Below are 18,407 nucleotides of genomic sequence, written 5' to 3' on the forward strand. Positions count from 1 at the left end.
TTCTTTTGCAGAGGAAAGTTTGACCCTTGTGCTACAATCAGGAAAAAAGAAGGAAGTGGCACATCAGTCAGTTTGTAAAAATGATAAAAGTAGCCAGGCCACCTGCATATTGCAGCAATTCCAAAAATGCTTAATTGTTTCACTTGCGTATAGAGCGTAGGTGTCCAAGTTGGCAGATTGTCAAGTTCTAGCTCATGAAAAATACTGTGTTCCAATGGACATTTTGTCAAATTTTGGGCACAACATCTGAGCCCCAGTAATAAGTTTGGGAAATTCACCTCTTTACAAGTCAAGATACAAGGCACAGTTCACATGTTTGGTCATGGCAACAGCTGTCTACACTAGACTGGCCCTCTTACAGGACTTTTGGTTGTAGTTCTGGCTCTATCGTCCCTATGTATATGTCTGCTTTCTCAACCTGGTTGTTTATACCTTACACAGTGACCTTTCCTCCATGTTTGTACTCTTCATGTCCTTTCATGTGTCTTTGATAGACACCCCATCATCCAAGTCAGAAAAACAGGCCCAGGGAACAGTGATTTTTTAGTTACTCATATCTTTCTTCCAAATACAATGAATCCATTTTCCTTGTTTTTCTCTAAGAACTTTACTGACACATCTGCCATGCTAAAGTTTCAAACTTCTTAACCTATGGAAAAATGGGGATCATTCAAAGACTTCAAGTTAGAAATAAATATTGGAAATATAAAATGCTACAACTCTTTTGGAGGACAGTATAGAAGTTCTTAAAACATGAAACATATTTATCATATGACTCACTACTAAGAGTTTTTTAACCCAAGAAAGATGTATAGGTTCACATAACATAAACACTGAAATACTTGCTTACAAACACCCATAGTAACTTGTTCATAATTGTCAGAAACTGGAAACAACCCAAATGTCTATCCACACATGAATGGATAAACAAATGGTGGTATATCCATATAATAGAATACTGTACAGCAATAAAAAGGAATTAATTATTTATATATGCTGCAACATGGATGGACTTTGAGTGCATTAGGCTGAGTGAATAAAGGTAGTTTTAAAGGGTTACATACTGTATGTTTCCATTTATTTTCAAAAATAAGACTATAATGATAGAGAACAAATATGTGCTTGTTGGAGTTAGGGTAGGAGATGGTGGGACTACAAAGGCGTAATTTGAAGGAGTCTTTTGATGTGATGGAACTGTTAGGTATCCTGATTGTAGTAGTGTAGTAGTGGTTACATACATATATATATATATATTAAAATATAAATATTAAAATTCATAGAACTACGTACACACACACACTCACCAAAAATGTCAAAAAATTACTGTCATACATTTTAAAACAAAAGTTTTTAAAATAAGAGAAAGATATAAAATTGAAAATAAAAGTCACTTTATGAAGTTTATCTTCTTGCTAAGTAAAACATCTTTAAAACTTATTAATAAAACAATGTTTAAGATGATAAAGAAAAAAAATCACACTATCCTCTCCATTGATGCATAAAAAGCATTTGACAAAATTGGACAAACTTTCATGATAAAAGCACTCAAAAACTTAAGAACAGAAGAAAACCACTTCAACATAATAAAAGGTGTATATGAAACCTACAGCAAATATCAGACTCAATGGTAAAAGAGTGAAAGCTTTTACTTTAAGATCAGGAATAAGGCAAGGATGCCTGCTTTCACCACCTCTATACAACATAGTACTGGGAATTCTAGTGAGAACAATTAGCCAAGAAAAAAAAATGAGGAGGCAGCCAAATTGGAAAAGTAGTAAAATTGTCTCTGCAGGTGATATGATTTTATATGCAGAAAACCCTACCAATTCCAACACACAAAACCATTAGATTAAATTAATTCAGCAAAGTTACAGGATACAGTCAACACAAAAATTAGTTGCATTTCTATAAACTAACGGATGAACAATCTGAAAAAGAAATTAAGAAAGCAAGTCTGTTTTCAATAGCATCAAAAAGAAATGGTAATTACACTTACCATGGGGAGCATTTCATAATTATCTAATTGTCAAATCACTATGTTGTACACCTGAAACTAATATTGTATAACTATACTTCAATAAAATTTTTTTAGAAGAAGAATAAAATATTTAGGAATGAATTTAACAAAGGAGGTGAAAGACTCATATAATGAAAGCTACAAAACATTGCTGAAAGAAATTAAAGAACACATACATAAATGGAAGTGCATCCCATGCTCCCATATGCATGGATTGGAAAGCAATATTGCTAAGATGTCAATACAACCCAAAGCTGTCCACAGATTCAACACAATCCATATCAAAATTGCCAATGATATTTTTTGTAGAAGTAGTATAATCCATCCTAAAATTCATATGGAATCTTAAAGGACCTTGAATAATCAAAACAATCATGAAAAAGATGAATAAAGCTGAGAATTAACACCACTGATTTCAATTCTTACTACAAAGCTTCAGTAATAAAACAGTGTTGGTACTGACATAGAGACAGACATGTAGACCAATAGGATAGAATAGAAAAGCCTAGAAATAAACCCTACAGTATAGGGTCAAATGATAATTGACAAGGGGGTCAAACCCATTCCATGGGGAAAGGGCAGTCTTCTCAACAAATGGAAAAACTGGATATCTGCATGCAAAAGAATTAAGTTGGGTCCTTACCTTACATCATATATAAAAATTAACAATGGATCAAAGACTGAAATATAAAAACTAAAAATAGAAAACTCTCAGAAGAAATCACAGATTAAAATTTTCACTACATTAGATTCAGCAGTGATTCTTGGATATGACATCAAAAACACTGGCAGCAAAAGAAAAATAGACAAAGTGGACTTCATGAAAATTTTAAACTTTTTCATCAAAAAGCACTATGAATAGCATAAAAAGGCAACCCACAGAATGGGAGAAAATATTTGCAAATCATATATCTGATAAAGTATTTATATCCAGAATATATAAAGAAGCCCTAAAGCAACAACAAAGCACCCCACCATATTCAAAAATTACTAAAGGACTTGAGTAGTCATTTCTCCAAAGATACACAAATGGCCAATAACAATAAGCATGTAAAAAAAGATGCTCTACATCACTAATAATTAGGGGACTGAAAATCAAAACTTTAATGAGTAACCACTTTCCACCATTAGGATAGCTACTATTTAAAAAAGAAAAACAGAAAAGAATAAGTCAATGAGAATGTGTAGAAATTAGAACCCTTACACAATTGCTTCATGGCTTCTGACCTTCTGGATCAAATTTGGCTCCTTTTTCTTGGCAAGAGAATCAACTCCCTGAACTTTGGCATGATTTGAACTCATCTAGGGGGCCTGTATACTTCTGGCTACTAAGCACAACCAACCTCCTCTACCCCCAGGACTCCACCCCAGACACATCATTGCCATCATTCTCCAGGGGCTGGAGAAGGCTGGGTGCTGCAGAAAGCTGAAAGATTGTGGTGCACGGCTTCACCCTCAGCATATTATTCTTTACCTGCTTTGTGTAGGTCAGTTGGTAACATGAAGGGGAAACACAGATGTCACTATACAATAAATATGTGAAACAGTTAATTATCACAAGGTAAAAATGCAAGTATCAATCTAGTTGTTTTCCACTGCAAAGGATCACTTAACCATATGAACCTTGGAAATTAAAGTTAAAACTCTGAATTAATTACCCTTTCACCGTCTTGGGTTTTCTTCTCTCTTTTGCTCAACATTAACTGCCTCTGAAATTATGTTAAAGCAATGATCTCTATCCCGATGTCCTTCAGCTGGCCCTGAAAATAATTTCCTACAGAAATGTCTCTTTTTTGCAGGAATCTTGTCAACCTTCTTAGAAAACCTCACTTCATGGTATTTTGTTTTGTTTTGTTTATTCTTAGGGGATATTAAATTTTTATGTGGCTTAACTTATTTGTGAATTAGACCAAAGTAATCTTTTAAAGTACATTAAATAACTTAAAAGTATTTTCTTCCTCAGGAAGGCTGTAAATATGCATGGAAATTTTGTGATAGCAAAATGAGAGAGTCTCAGAGGCACAGAGTTTATCTAGGGTTGACCATATAAAACAGGCCTCATTTAGCATTAAATCCCATTTTATGTGATCAGGGTTTATTTTTAAATGGGCCACTCAAGACTGATGCTGACTTTTTTTGTATTGAGTATCATGGGAAGGCCATGTCTTCTACCTTGCACACACACCCTTACACCACAAGTTCACACTAACTTTGCAAATTAGAATTGTATGCATAGTATACAGTCAGTATGTTCTCATTAAATAAAAACAATAATACCTGTGGGAGTACTTTGGAAAATTATAAAATGATATATAAATGCAAGTTTTTAATATTATCAGGTGATTTGCCTGGCTTTCTTTAAAACATGCTAAGAAATGATTATTTTTAGATGTCAAATTGCTTCACATGAATAATCAGGGATATCCTCAGGATTGTGAAGCACATAAAAGTCCATATTGTGAATCATTCATAGCATAATATGAATGTTCCTCCTAGGGAGAGAGAGTATGTGTGTGTGTGTGTGCATGTGTGTGCACACGCATATGTGTAGAGCTATATAAAGTAACAGAAAACATGAGAGCTGTAAACACTATATCTAGTGCATGTTGTCTTGCCAATGCATTTCAGCCCTGGGCAGGTTCACTATGGATTCAGTGAGACCGAGGAATGATAATGGTACATTCTTGGGGTGAAAGGGTTTATTACCTGGCTTGTTCTCCTGGCAATAGGTAGAGAACTAGCATTAGGTCTGCATCCCAGAGTCTGCAGGTCTGTAATCCTCCTTCATCTCTGCCTCCACCCAGAGCACTGGGCAGAGCTCTTCATATAGTGACTCAGTCAATAATAGCTTATTGCCTAAGGGTGTGGAAGCAATAGCCTAGCAGCAGGCCAGTTACATCATCAAGTAGTTTAGGTTCAGGTGAGGATCCTGGCCATGGGAACCTTCACTTTATCCACACATGTATAGAATTTATTATTCCTAAGAACTCAAGGTCTATTGGCACATGAGGCAATATTTTAGGGGAAATCTAGCTGAAGAATCTGATCCTTATTTTAGAATTTATCAATTTTGATACCTTGTTCAGTATTAGTACTTGAACAGTGAAGTAGATGTGTTAGTTTTAATGACTTTTAAAGTCACAGTTAATTAAAAAAATTTTCTTTTTGTTCTGGGAAGAAAATCAGTAGGTGGAGGCAACTCGCTGTATAAGATCCATATAATATCACTTTAAACTCATTCATCAGTTTTGGATTAGCCAATCCTCAATATTCCTGCAAATTTTCAGAGGCTTATTTTTTGAAGGATCATTTTACCATCCTTTGAGTGCTTTTCCTGAGCTCAACACTTTCTTAAGTGACACAGAAGTGGAGTTAGCTGACAACTGAAATTATGAGATGGAAGGATTTACAGTGAGGAATGTATGCAATTTAAAATGGGATATCCGGTATCTCCATTGTTAAAAAACACAAAAACATCCTCTGCCATTTTCTCATTTTATGCTCTAACTTCCAGTGATGTTGCTCAGCCCTCTGCTCTCCTGTTTTGCTCTATTTTATTTCTGTTTTACTTCAGGGGAAGGAAATCCCTTTAAGATTTGCTTTAGACAAAGAAATTGTTTTGTTCGGCCTCTATGGCAGAACTCAGATCTGTGATTCGCTTCACATGTAAGGATTCATTTGAACATTTTAATGTATGACTTGCCAGGGCCCCTCTTCATTGTCTGTATACAAAGGCCGTCCATGCTCTTTTGTTCACCACAAAGAGAGAAAAGGCAGCTTAGTTTTCCAATTATCCAAGTATATAAGCAAGATAATTTAAATTTCTTTGGATTTCCTTTAATAATCTTAGGATCAGCTTGAAGTAGAGTTCCTCTATATTATTAATCACTCTTCTTTGGTAAAATATATAAATGATCTTACACCAAATTTTAAAGGAGAGGATCTTTCAGTACATCACTTACCTCCATTTTTGCTGTCTAATGCTCATCCTCCACTCAGAAGCTAGTCATTTTCTTTTTCCAAGTATAAAGCAGAATATATCACTATCCTGCTCAAATCTTCTAAGAGCTAGTTTCCTATCCCAGATAAAATATATAATCTTATCTCCTTACTTGGCTTCCAAAGCCCTACCTGCTCTGGCTCCTGCTACCCTACCTTCTGAGCCTATTACACTCTCTCTTCCACCCCTCTCCCCTCTCCCCTTGTCCATTCAACTTCTTCTTACCAAGTTTATTTCTGTCTCAGAATCTAGGAATGTACTCTTCCCTCTACCTGGAATTCTCATGTCTTCAGAGAGAGACCCTTCCTGACCACTTCAGCTATAAATCCTTTTCTATTCAGTTTTTACCTCATTCTTGCTTTACTTTCTTCCTAGCACACATGATGTATATATTACATTTGACACCTTATGAGAGTATATCTCTGGAGGTTCCATTGTGTATTTGCTGTTTCCCAACTTGAATGTTAAATCCACAAAATCAGAAATCTTTTTCTTCAATACTGTTTTCCCAGCACCTAGGATGGGGCCTTTTTTATAAATTATAACATAATGTTATAATGGGACTCTTTCTTTATCTCAGTTGCAACAGCCCTGAGTCAAGAATAATTTAACAGGGGTGACATCCTAATGTGCATTATTCTGGTCTTCTGTGCAGAACATGCTGATGTTGTGGAACCAGTTACACTGGTATTAGCAGGTCACCTCTTGCTAATGAGGGTCAGGTTGAATAATTTACAGCAGCAAGAGACCTGGGTGGAGCTCCGACCTCAGAGATCTAGGCACAGAGGTGGGAAGTCCCATAAAGATGGAGGAAAGGTAGTATGTGGGCCAAATTATTCAAAATAGTTCTCCTTTTGAGTCTTTAAAAGTAACAAGAGAAAATAAAAGTGTGAAGCAAGAATGCCTAGTTTCAACTATCAACACATGGCATCTGTTTAAAACTGAGGGGGATATACTTTAATCAGGGCCCTAATTCAAAGGGGTATGAGCAGCTCAGAAATATCAAACCCAGACGATGCACAGTGACGTGAGATTGGAGGAGGGATGCTGCACTATCTGCGACACACCCTTTCCTTTATGGTCTCCTCTCAAATCTGTGATTGCTTTAGAATATCAACCTGATACTACTTTCCTGTTTTAGACCTTCAGATGCCTGTTGAAGGGCTTTTTTTCATCCTGAAGATACAAATAGTGAACCCATACTTACATTTTCTGATCCCTTCCTTACCATTCTGTCTATCTTTTCTACTCGCCTGGTTCTCTTTTCTGTAATTCCTATCTTCCAGTCCTCAAAGATAGCCTCAGTTTCTATTAACTCTAGGGCATGCTTTTCCACTGTTTACAACATTTTTCTTTCCTCCTCCCTTTGGGTCCTTATCCTTCAAAGTTCTAGATTCTTTCAGTTTTTTCCTGAAACCATATACGCCGTTAAATCCTCTTGTTATATGCCAACTTACATGTTCAGAATACTCAGCCCACTTGTTATCTATGTACTTAAGGTATTTCTTTTTCCACTAGAATGTAAGCTCAATTTATTCATCACCAGTCCCTCATGATCTAATGCTTCATCCTTAGCAGGCATCCAATATTATCAGTTGAATTTTCTGTTATGGAATGTATTTTTCTGGAGTGATGGCATCATACACAGAACCAAACAATATGATTAAGACAATATATACAATCAGATTAGTGTCAATGAACTGTGTAAACATAAGGTGTGCCATGTATAAATGCCACATCATTTAGGACACAATAGTTAATACAATAATTTAAGAAATCTTTATTCAAGTTTCTGTGTTCATTGCTTATGCTAGCAACCTCAACTTGTTTTTGTCCTTTGTCTCTGGTGACATATCAATACCTTCTAAGTAAGTTTTCAGGATAGCAGGAAGTCCTGCAAGGACTAAATCTGTTAACTTCTGGGCTTATGAAGATAGGCCAGGTAAATGCTCCAGAGGCTGAAAAAAACTGCCCATATGCTTCTCAGCCTGGTGTGAGGTTTATAATCTGGCAAAAATCTTCCAAGAATTTATCCCCTGGCATTTTTCCTTTCCTGAGAAAAATCTCAAGTGAAATATGAAGCAGTAGAATGTGAACAAATGGAATTCCTCCAAAACAAAACCACTTGTGTAATGACAAAATGTAAATAATTTGTGCAGACAAGGATTTAATGAAGAAAGTTGAACTCAACTTGTATATTTTCTTATGGTGTCAGACACAAAGTGGCAGGCTAAATAATGGCCCCCATGTGTCCTAACCCCAGAACCTGTGAATGTTACTCACATGGCAAAGGGACTCTGCAGATGTGATGATGTCCAGGGTTTTGAGATTATCTGGTCATCTGGGATTATCCAGGTGGGCCCAGTATATAATCACCATGGTCCTTATAAGAGGGAGGAAGGAGACCACAGAAATAAGAGGAGGCACCATGGAGGCAGCGATGGGAGCAGAGAAGAAGAAGAAGGGGCTGCAAGTCAGGGAACCCCGGCAGCCTCTAGAAGCTGAAAAAGGTGAGGAGACAGCTCTCCTCAGAGCCTCGCCGAAACCTCAACTTTTCAGCTCAATGGAACTGATTTTGACTTCAGACCCCCAGACCTGCAAAAGAATCATCTGTGTTGTTTTTAAGGCACTTGTTGTGGTAGTTTGTTAAAAAGCAATAGAAAAGTACTATAAGCCCTCTCTTCTCTATTTAATTGAGAAGCGTATTTTTTCAAAGTTAGAAATTTAAAACATATAAAAGCATAAAAGTTAGAAATTATAAACATAATATAAACACATAAAAACAGTAATGACCTCTGGTTGAGATTTATTGGACTGGTTTCTGAAACAATTAGGGAACTGTTTTTTTAAAGCAAAGTGATTGCTTCCATTTTATCCATGATTTCAAAGGAGTAATTTGATGAGTATACTATTTTTACTCTATTAGCACAGTAGACCTAATAATTTTGAAATCACTTGTGAATAGACCTATATTATTATTATTATTATTTTGATATCATTAATCTATAATTACATGAGGAACATTATGTTTACTAGGCTCCCCCCTTCACCAAGTCTCCCCCACATACCCCTTCACAGTCACTGTCCTATATTATTTTTAATTAGAGTTTTTTAATACATCATTTCAATGCTTTCTGGGTGGTGGCAGGAATACAGAGATGCTGAACAACCATAATGTCATCGCAATTGTCTTTTCAGTGTCGTGCCATCTCATTCTAATCATATCAATATTCCCTTAAAATGAAAAAAGTACACTAAATATTACAGGGCATAATTTAGTCTTTGACATTTTATTAAAAATTATTTAAAATCCTTTCAAGCTTTTTGAGATATCCTTCTCCCCTAGGAAGAATCCCAAGATGTTAATTACAGAAGTCTTGGAACTTTCTCTCATTTTTTTTTTAAACATTAAGAATTTGTTGAAGATTTTTTACACTTGAACATATTGTTTAAAATATAATCTTTCTTCCCATGTGACAGCCTCACACAAACAAAGTATTTAAAGAAGATGAAGGTCTGTCATTGCTCTGTGTAATTAACAGAGACTTTTAGAATTAGAGGATGTTTAAAAAAAGAACTCAAAAGAAAACTTTAGTGTGTTAATGATAATCATCTCATTTCACATCAGAATTTCAACTGGTAAAAATTCTATTTACAGGTGTCATCTGCTACAACTAGTCAATCTTATTTTACATTGTGAGTTTTTCTTTCCCAATTACATATACGAATCAGATGGTGGAGTACAACAGCATGGCGAGAGGTTTAGATTTGCTTCTAATTTAGCATGTGATGTAACAACTTCCTTTTTCTATCATCTACAACTTTGGAAGCTCTCAGTTCTTTTGTTTTGCATCTAAATTGCTTAAAATCACCTTGCCTTTTAGTGTATAAAGACTTGGCATAACTTTTTGGTAGTCTACATTCTAGAAGATTAACTCTTGATGTTTCTAATAAAATTAAAATCTATATAAATGTATATTTTACAATTAATTTGGGACTATCTATTGACATGCACAATCTTGCAAATATAATTCACCTAAGATATAAACAACTTTACAGTAGTTAGGAGACAATATTAAGGGTCCATTTTTTTTTTAATTTCTTACTTTCATAGTTTTCTTCTACAATAAGACTGTGGTGAATTTGTGAAAGGTTAGTGATTCTAACATACTATATATCCTAAACTGAATTCAAATTACTTAATAGAATGCTTTCCATTGATTACTTGTTATGGGAAACATAAGCAGTTATTGTCAGTTAAGACTTTTTTCCAATTTTGACTAAGGAAAGTGGACTTTAATAGTTTACCTTTCTGCAGTGTACAAAGGGCCTTAATCATTAAAACTCTCTTGTAACAATTTCTATCCATCTTTATATATGCCTTTGAGACACTTGCTAGAACTGTAAAGTCAGAGTGAAATACATGGATATATTTCCCAATATTTTACTCAATTTTTGAGAGATTTCATCAGATATAAACTTTATTATCAGTTGCATCTTTGACAAATTCTAGTTGTAAGACATTAACTGAGACATTACTTTTCATGGCTAATTATCAAATTATTTACTATGGTTCAATGTCTTTTTTTGTAACTAAATGGCAGTTTACAGAGTTAATATTACAAAAACTCTACAAGTAAAGCCAATCATTAAAAATACGAGATAAATACAAAAACCTCCAATACGACTACATGCACAGACATGTTGTCAGCTGGAAAGAACTTCATATCTAATCTCCAGTACATCTCCATATATTTGAGAGGCTGACAGGCTCAATTTCAGCAAGCCAGTAGTGGCTACATCTATGGGCTAGGAATCCCATCGCCTGACTCCTAAGCCAAGACAATTTGTAGCACAGCACACAGACTTCCTCACATATGTACACATGCACACACACACACACACACACACACACACACACACACACTTTACCTTAATATAGTGCTTTAAAGCAATCTGAACAAGCACATTTCAACATAAATTTGCATGTTATGCTGTGTAATTTCTTACCAGAATTTTCTTTGGCAGAAGAGCACAAAAATAAAGTACATAAAAAACCAGCAAGTGTTTGCTGCATTATGAGTTTTAAAAAATTGTGTCCTTTTGTCAGATTGACTGAACTAGCTTCTAGTAAGTGTACTAATTTATGAAAATTAAAGTGTTCTCAGAAATATGTCATAGAAATTCACTAAGCAAAATATTAACCTAACTCCAAGATAAGACTACATGGCTGCACATACTTCATTGCCTACAAGTAGACACCATTCTCTGTCCTCACATGTGTCCTTCCTTAAACATACAACAAATGTACCAGTTATTCTATGACTTTAGATTATGTATTCCCTTTCATATTAAAATAATGAATGTGTATATTTCTCTCCTGTGCACATACATCCACCAAATTTTCCAGTAGTAATAAAATACTAATAAACTTCCCACAGTAAAGTGATGCTGTACAAAACCTAGTAACAGTTAATCATGAAGCTTTGTGTTAGAGGAGGAAGTTATAATGCTTTACAACACTGGTAAATGTGGTTTAATTATACTTTGCCAAGCTAATCAATTAAAAAACATTTTAGAGACCTTGTTGGCCATAGTATAGGTTGGGTTTCAATTTTCTAAAAATTGCCTCTGAGCAGTAAACAATGGTTGTATTTAGATAATAAAGTTATTAAGTTCACAGAGATATCTAATTATATATTCAATAGGATTTATTTGAAAAATAAATGTTGAATAATTTATGATTTAAAATTATTAGAATAAAGTTCAGGGGAAATATGAGCAAATCATTTCTCTAACAATTTGAAATACAGGAGGTTTAAACCTTACATATTTTTGTCAAAATAATAATTATCCATGGATGACAGATGCTGCTCTCTACTTAATGGAGGGTCTCAAATTTTACTCTGCATCTCATTGGGAAGGAAATACAAATTTTTAAAATAGAATTAACTTGGGGAAAGGCATCAATGCTGCAACTCTTAGCACCAAATGTTTTTTCTTGGAGCACCAAATGCTTTCAGGAAAACATTCCAAGTATCAAAGTTTTCAGATAGATAAATATTTATGGATCAAATCCATAAAGAACAGACATTGTTATGAAATATATATAGATGCCTTCAAAACTTTCTTTCCAGGCAGAGCAGACACATAAGTTAGGAGTCATTTCCCACTTAATTGTTGTTGCAATCTTATGCAACACAAACGGATTATGGATAAGGATTTACTCGTTTAAACACAGAAGGTAGATCTTGACTGATGTTATGTCCTCCAGAAAGTTAAACAGGAACTTTCTCTCTATAAAATATAAAACGTCATTAAACTTATGGAAATAACTTTATTCTAAATGTTTACTCTCCTGGTTAAAAGGTGTAAAGGTTTTCAATTTAGTCCTTCTGTGAGAAAACAGTACTCTCTAAAGAAAATTCTTCTCATTTGCTAATTACCATAATTGAAGAAAACCATAATATAGATCTGGTTCATATCTTTAAGTGCAATGAAACTCTATCTGTCCTTGAACGAACTTTATGAATATTACCTTTTTAATCTACATATAGACTACTGCCTCTCCCTCTTCACTGAGAACTCTCCATAGTTGGATTAGAACTGGAAATCATTTGCATTACAATCTACAGAAAGCTATTTTTCCATTTAAGAGCAGAGGCCTTCTCACACTATGCATGTAGCAAAACACAAGTACCATATGATATTGGACAAATTCAAAGTAACTACCAAAGAAACAGCCTTAGCTTCTACAGTACCTTGAATGCTCTTAAATACTACCTGTGGGTGTACAGTGATCAGAAATTAAGTGCCAATTTAAGAAAATAGAAATAGGCCCTGTCCCAGATACAAATGTATAACAAAGGTCTACAAGAATTCCCTGGGTGTACAACAGGCTTCCAAATCACACTTGAACACATGGATAATTGCTGCCAACTGTATCATTTGTGAACATAAGGGATATTCTGGAATTGAATATAGTTTTGTCTCTGAAACTAACTAGGACAATTATATATTTAACCAGACAAAGCTTGAGTTTATGTGGGCTTGAAGAAAATGGTAGCAGAGGCACAGGTAAAATTTTATTTGTGAGTATGTAGACACATGACTTTGGATCCAGCCAGCCAGTGACATAAATAAACTCAAGCAAAAGATTCAAGCTAGAGGATATACATGTATATATATAAATACATATTTGTGTGAGTAAGGCTTCTTGGACCAGTGCCACAATCTGGACACCAACCAACAGAATCACTCCGCATCCTTTGAAATTTCCATTAAGAGCACAATGCGGGTAATTACATTGGGATACTCCGAATCGCTCCTTCCATCTTGTGCACTGATATGCCCGCCAAACATGAAATGTTCGCTTCCTCCCTTCCAATGTGATGGTTGTTGAACTTATTTTTAGTGTCATTTGATAAGCCTGTGTGCTCGCAGAGAGACATCCCACTGACCCAGCCACTGGTCATTGTCTATACCAGTTCACATCAAAGCAGGCGCACTTTGTCAGGTTTCGAGTCGAATATCCATTTCGCATCTGAAGTACAGTATCGAAAGTGACTAGATCATTTGAGCTTTTTCCTTCAGCTGCCGCCTTCCTCCTCCCCCACAGTGTTTCCGCTCACACTAACATAATTTGGCATTGTCGACGTGACACGATGGTGGTTTTTCTAGAAAATTGTAATAGGTACATTTTCAATGTTTTGTGCTGGCTGACCCTCCTGATTTGTAAATTGGTGAAAGGTCTTTTTTTCTCGACTGAAACATAACCAAGGTAGAGTGCCCCTCAAAATCCAAGTAATGCGCATACAGTAATAGGTCATTCAATGTCAAAAGGCATAAAAAAGATGAGCAAAATCTTCACAGGCTGCTGCTTGCTGTTGCCTTTAATTATATTAATTAAACTTTGAAATTTTCATGCAAAGAGAGTTGCTGGCTTGTGACGCTGAAGAGCCCTTGGAGACTTGGAGGAAGAAAAAACCCTGAGCGGAAGCTTTGTGGTTACTGCTTCCTTTAAATAAAAAGCAAAACAAACTCCTAGGTGTGTTTACAGATTTCAATGTTTTATGCACTACTAAACCTTAAACATAGAAAGAGGGGTAAATCTACCACTCACAAGGATAAGTTCTCAAATCATGAGTACCTTAAACTTCACTCAAGATCTCTGGTTAGAGGCTGTCTGCTTGTGGAATAACGCTCTATTAATTTTCTTCTTTTTCCATGTGTAAAATGAAATAAAGGTGTCTTGAGAAACTAAAGGGTAAAATCTTGCTTGCCACCAATACCTTGAGGCATCCTGTCTACATTTTGTCATGCAAGTGCACTTTACAGTGTTAAAATGACAAGATTTTCCAGTCAAAGCTTCTCGTAAGGCACATTGTGATGGGGGACTTGGAAGGATTTTGTGATCTGACACAGCTAAAAAGCAATGGACTTCTGTATTTGCTTAGCCTGGTGGGAAATTTCATACCCTGCCTGTGGCTAACAATCTTTCCATGCAAAAACACAAGTGCCATGTTCCCATGTAAAACACTCCTCTTTCCACTAAAGATGGCAAGTTGTTTTATGGTCCCTGTTTTGATATCATCTTCGTGCTGTTTTTGCTTTCTCCGCTTCCTTACATTCAAACAAACTTTCTTGTATAATAAACCACAGAATGCAGATTAATTTTCTTCTCCATTTTCTATTGTTTTTGCTTTCTCCTCTTCTAGACATTCAAACAAACTTTCTTGTATAATAAACCACAGAATGCAGATTAATGTTCTTCTCTATTTTCAATGTCAGGTATCATGGGTTACCACTGGGTTTCACCATGTAGAGGGCAGAACAAATGTTTGAAAGTGTTGGGTTCAGGCAAAGCAGAAGGCAGAGAAAATATTTCCTGACTGTGAGGAATAAAGCTGCTTTTCCAAAAACTTCTGAAATGCACTAATTTTTTTCATTTGGTTGGAAATCAGCAGTGTGAATATGAACCATCTTCATACCTTCTTGGTCTTCCTGCTTTCCTTTTATTGAGATGGAACTCGGGAGAAATTAATGCACCGGCCCTAGGAAAGAAAAAAAGTTCTTATTAAAACAAAAAAGCATAAAGAAGACCAAGTTTTCCTACCATGGTATGATAAACAATTACCCAAGGAAAGGGCAATGCTAAGATGAGACTTGAAGTCATAAGGTTTCTCCCTTGGGCAAAGAATGATAGTTCATTCAGATCTTTTCCAAAGTAAGTTCACCTACACAATGGCATGGTAAAATTAGAGTCGAAAAAAACTCTATGGAAAATAGAACTATGTTATTGCTATTTAAAGTATAGCATTACTGTCCTAGTAATAAACATCAGAGCTACAACCTTGTGTTTCTTTTCATAATGAATTTAAATGAAAGTATCCTTTTATGCAATCTGGTGCTTTTTAAATTGACATGGAACTGGTACTTCTAAAATGTATATATGAAGAATGCATTTAAGAATAAAGGGAGAAATGTGGTATCCACATATAAATCAAGTATAAAAATCAAATGAGTATTCATATTTGAACTGACTGTTTATAGTTCATAATGCATGAGCAAAACTGAAAGTTTCTGTGATGACTGCCCTTGTACTGTTCACCATGTAACTTATTCACTATGTAAGAATTTGTTCTCCATGTAAGAACTTGTTTGTTATGCTTCAAAAGATTGGAGACTGACGAAAATTAGGCTTGGGGTGGATTAATGATTGTGCATTGAGCATTGACTCCCCTATACAGAATTTTATTGTTGTTAACAACCATTTGATCAATAAATATGAGAGATGCCCTCACAAAAAAAATAAAAATAAATAAATGAATAAAAATAAAAAATAAAAAAATGAAAAAAAAAAAAAGAAGTAATGAGACTGAGAATAAAGAGTCAAGGGGAAAGGGAAGAGGTACTGTCTCTGTGATTCCATTTTTTAACAGGCTTTTGCAAGAGACTTAGCAAACACTGCTGTTGACCACATCTCACAACTGCACACCATTATGTGTTCTCTCTAAATGGTGACTATTTACTTGCATTCCACATTTCCAAAGAGAATTTGCCATTCCAATTCCATAGCAGTTCAATTAAAGTTGCAGAGATACTTTGTTTCATATGTATTGTAAATAATCCAATAATTATTTGGAAACAAAGTTTCCAATGAGTGATAAAAGATCCCCCCCTACCCTCTCCTTTGTATGACTCTACTGATACCCTGTACTACGTAAGTCATGCCCAGATTCCTTACTAAGCTGAAAGCTATTATACCGCTTTCTGTTTAGGGTCAGGATCATCATGCTATTGAGATTTTTCTCTTTCTCATAATATCTGCTTTCTAATTTCAGAATTTGGAACTTTCAAATCCCTCCAAATGTGAAAAATAAATTTAAAAAATATCCAATACATGGATATTCAAAAGGAACAACAAATATTTTTGTAGAAGAAAGCCTGGAACATAAAAACAGGATTTTGGTCCATTTTCCTCTTAAAAGTATTCTCAATAAATTAGGAAATTTCAGAAATTAATGAAGAAACAAAAAGGAAGAAAAGCAAATTCTTTTCCATTAGCTTTTGCCTAAAAGGAAAACATTCATCAAATTATGTATCTTCCACATAATTTGGGAGGCAACATTATTACAATGGTCAGTTTTACTACTTGTACCTAATCTCTACAAATTATATCTGTGCAAAAGGAATTGGGAGAAAAGCAGAGAGAAGACCACCTTAGAATGAGGTCAAAATTCCATGGTAATGCAATGGTCATAGTCTTTCATGTACTCAGACTGTATTTTTGTAATATCTAGAACCTTCAAACAAGATATTTAGAATGAATATTAAGTGAAGGAGCTCTTCTCCAGATTAACTATGATGCCAAAAGCAAATAAAGCATTTAAAATATTATTTTGGTGATGTATCCTTTTCCTAAACATTTTTTCATCAGGAGATGGTGGGAAAATGAAAGATTTGAGGAAAACCTCCAAATATTTGAGGAAAACCATAAAACAGTGCTTCTAAGCCACAATAGTGTTAGTTATACATGTAATGACAAACTATGCACATTAAAAGTGATGAACATTAAAAATATTATTACCTGGCTATTTTTCAGAATCAAACACATGAGGACTGATATTATGGCAGCAAAAATATGAATTAATGACATCTTTTGTGTACTCATTGATCAAAAAAAATAAAAATTCTGTCTCTTCTGCATAACTTTGTAAAGAAGTTATCATGAACCTCTATTTTTACTTGAGTTTCATCACTAATTAACTAGATATAGATATAGGACTCCTTCTCTGACTACTTCTGTCCTATACTCCAGGTTTATCTTGGTGACTGATTTATTTACTCTAAGCAACTGGATATTTTAAAAAGAGAGATTCATAGTTCACCTGCATACTCAAAAACACTTCCACAGTTAAAAATTATTTCAGATCCAAATTATTTTCCATTTCATTTGGTATGGTTTAATTAAAATCACAGAAACTCGAATGAAGAAAACCCTATTGACTTTGACCCTGAGGTCTTTACTTCAACTCTTCTAAAGCTTGTGGTTAAGTATTGATCAACAGCTGTCAAATGTCTGTTGTTCAAGTACCAAAAATCCTGCTAAATACAATATATGTCCCTGTGTTAATGAGCACACACTCATTAAACAAAAAAACCAAATATCTTCTTCCCTCTAATTCAAGACTCAGTGTTTACCACTTCTAACAGCTGATATTGTCTAGGTGCGTTTTTATTTTACAGAAACTTAAAAGTTGGTAACTTGGAGGAGTTATATTCAAGAATTACTTCCTCTGTTAAGCATTGTCCAGTTCTCCCAGTCATGCACATCTTCTCCCAAAGGTCCCACTGCATCTGCACTACAGCAAAACCACATTATACTATAATTGTTTGCTCAAATATCTAAAAAGAAAGATAACGGCAGTTAAGTCTGAGGGCTTCAAAGCCTGAGTATGTATCCCAGCTCTGCCACTGACTGTCTGACCATGGACAACTTAGTTAACTACAGTGTAACTTAGTTTCTTCATCAGTAAAATTAGGATTAAAAATTAGACCTATTCTTAAGACTGTTATAAAGATTAAATCTGTTATTATATATAAAGCACATAGAACAGTACTGGCATATAGTAAACTCTCAGTTAAAAAATAGGCAGCTATTATCCATCTCCCCTCTACAATGTCATTGCACAGTGTCTCACATGGAGTAGACTTACAACGACTACTTGGAACAAATGGAATGGATGGTGAATGCATAAATGAATGAATACATAGTGACTAGATTTCTACTGTTGGAAGAGATAGACTTTAAAAAATGGGAAAACAGTAAGTATGAATTTGAGAGATTAGGGGATTACAAAAGAGAAAAATACAGTGGAAAAGAGAGAA

The 18,407-nt window shown here is 34.9% G+C and overlaps 1 protein-coding gene across 1 annotated transcript in view; it reads right to left on the minus strand.

The window, feature by feature from the left end:
• Positions 1-13,089: 13,089 nt before the first annotated feature.
• Positions 13,090-18,407, minus strand: part of ANTXR2 (ANTXR cell adhesion molecule 2) — a 144,079-nt gene continuing 138,761 nt past the window's right edge. The window contains exon 17 of the mRNA XM_036906438.2: positions 13,090-15,070. Within this exon, the coding sequence (XP_036762333.2) occupies positions 15,032-15,070 (39 nt within the window). The 3' untranslated portion in view covers positions 13,090-15,031. The remainder of the gene's footprint in view (positions 15,071-18,407) is intronic.

This window comes from Manis pentadactyla, chromosome 5 (assembly GCF_030020395.1).
Source record: "Manis pentadactyla isolate mManPen7 chromosome 5, mManPen7.hap1, whole genome shotgun sequence".
NCBI lineage: Eukaryota > Metazoa > Chordata > Mammalia > Pholidota > Manidae > Manis > Manis pentadactyla.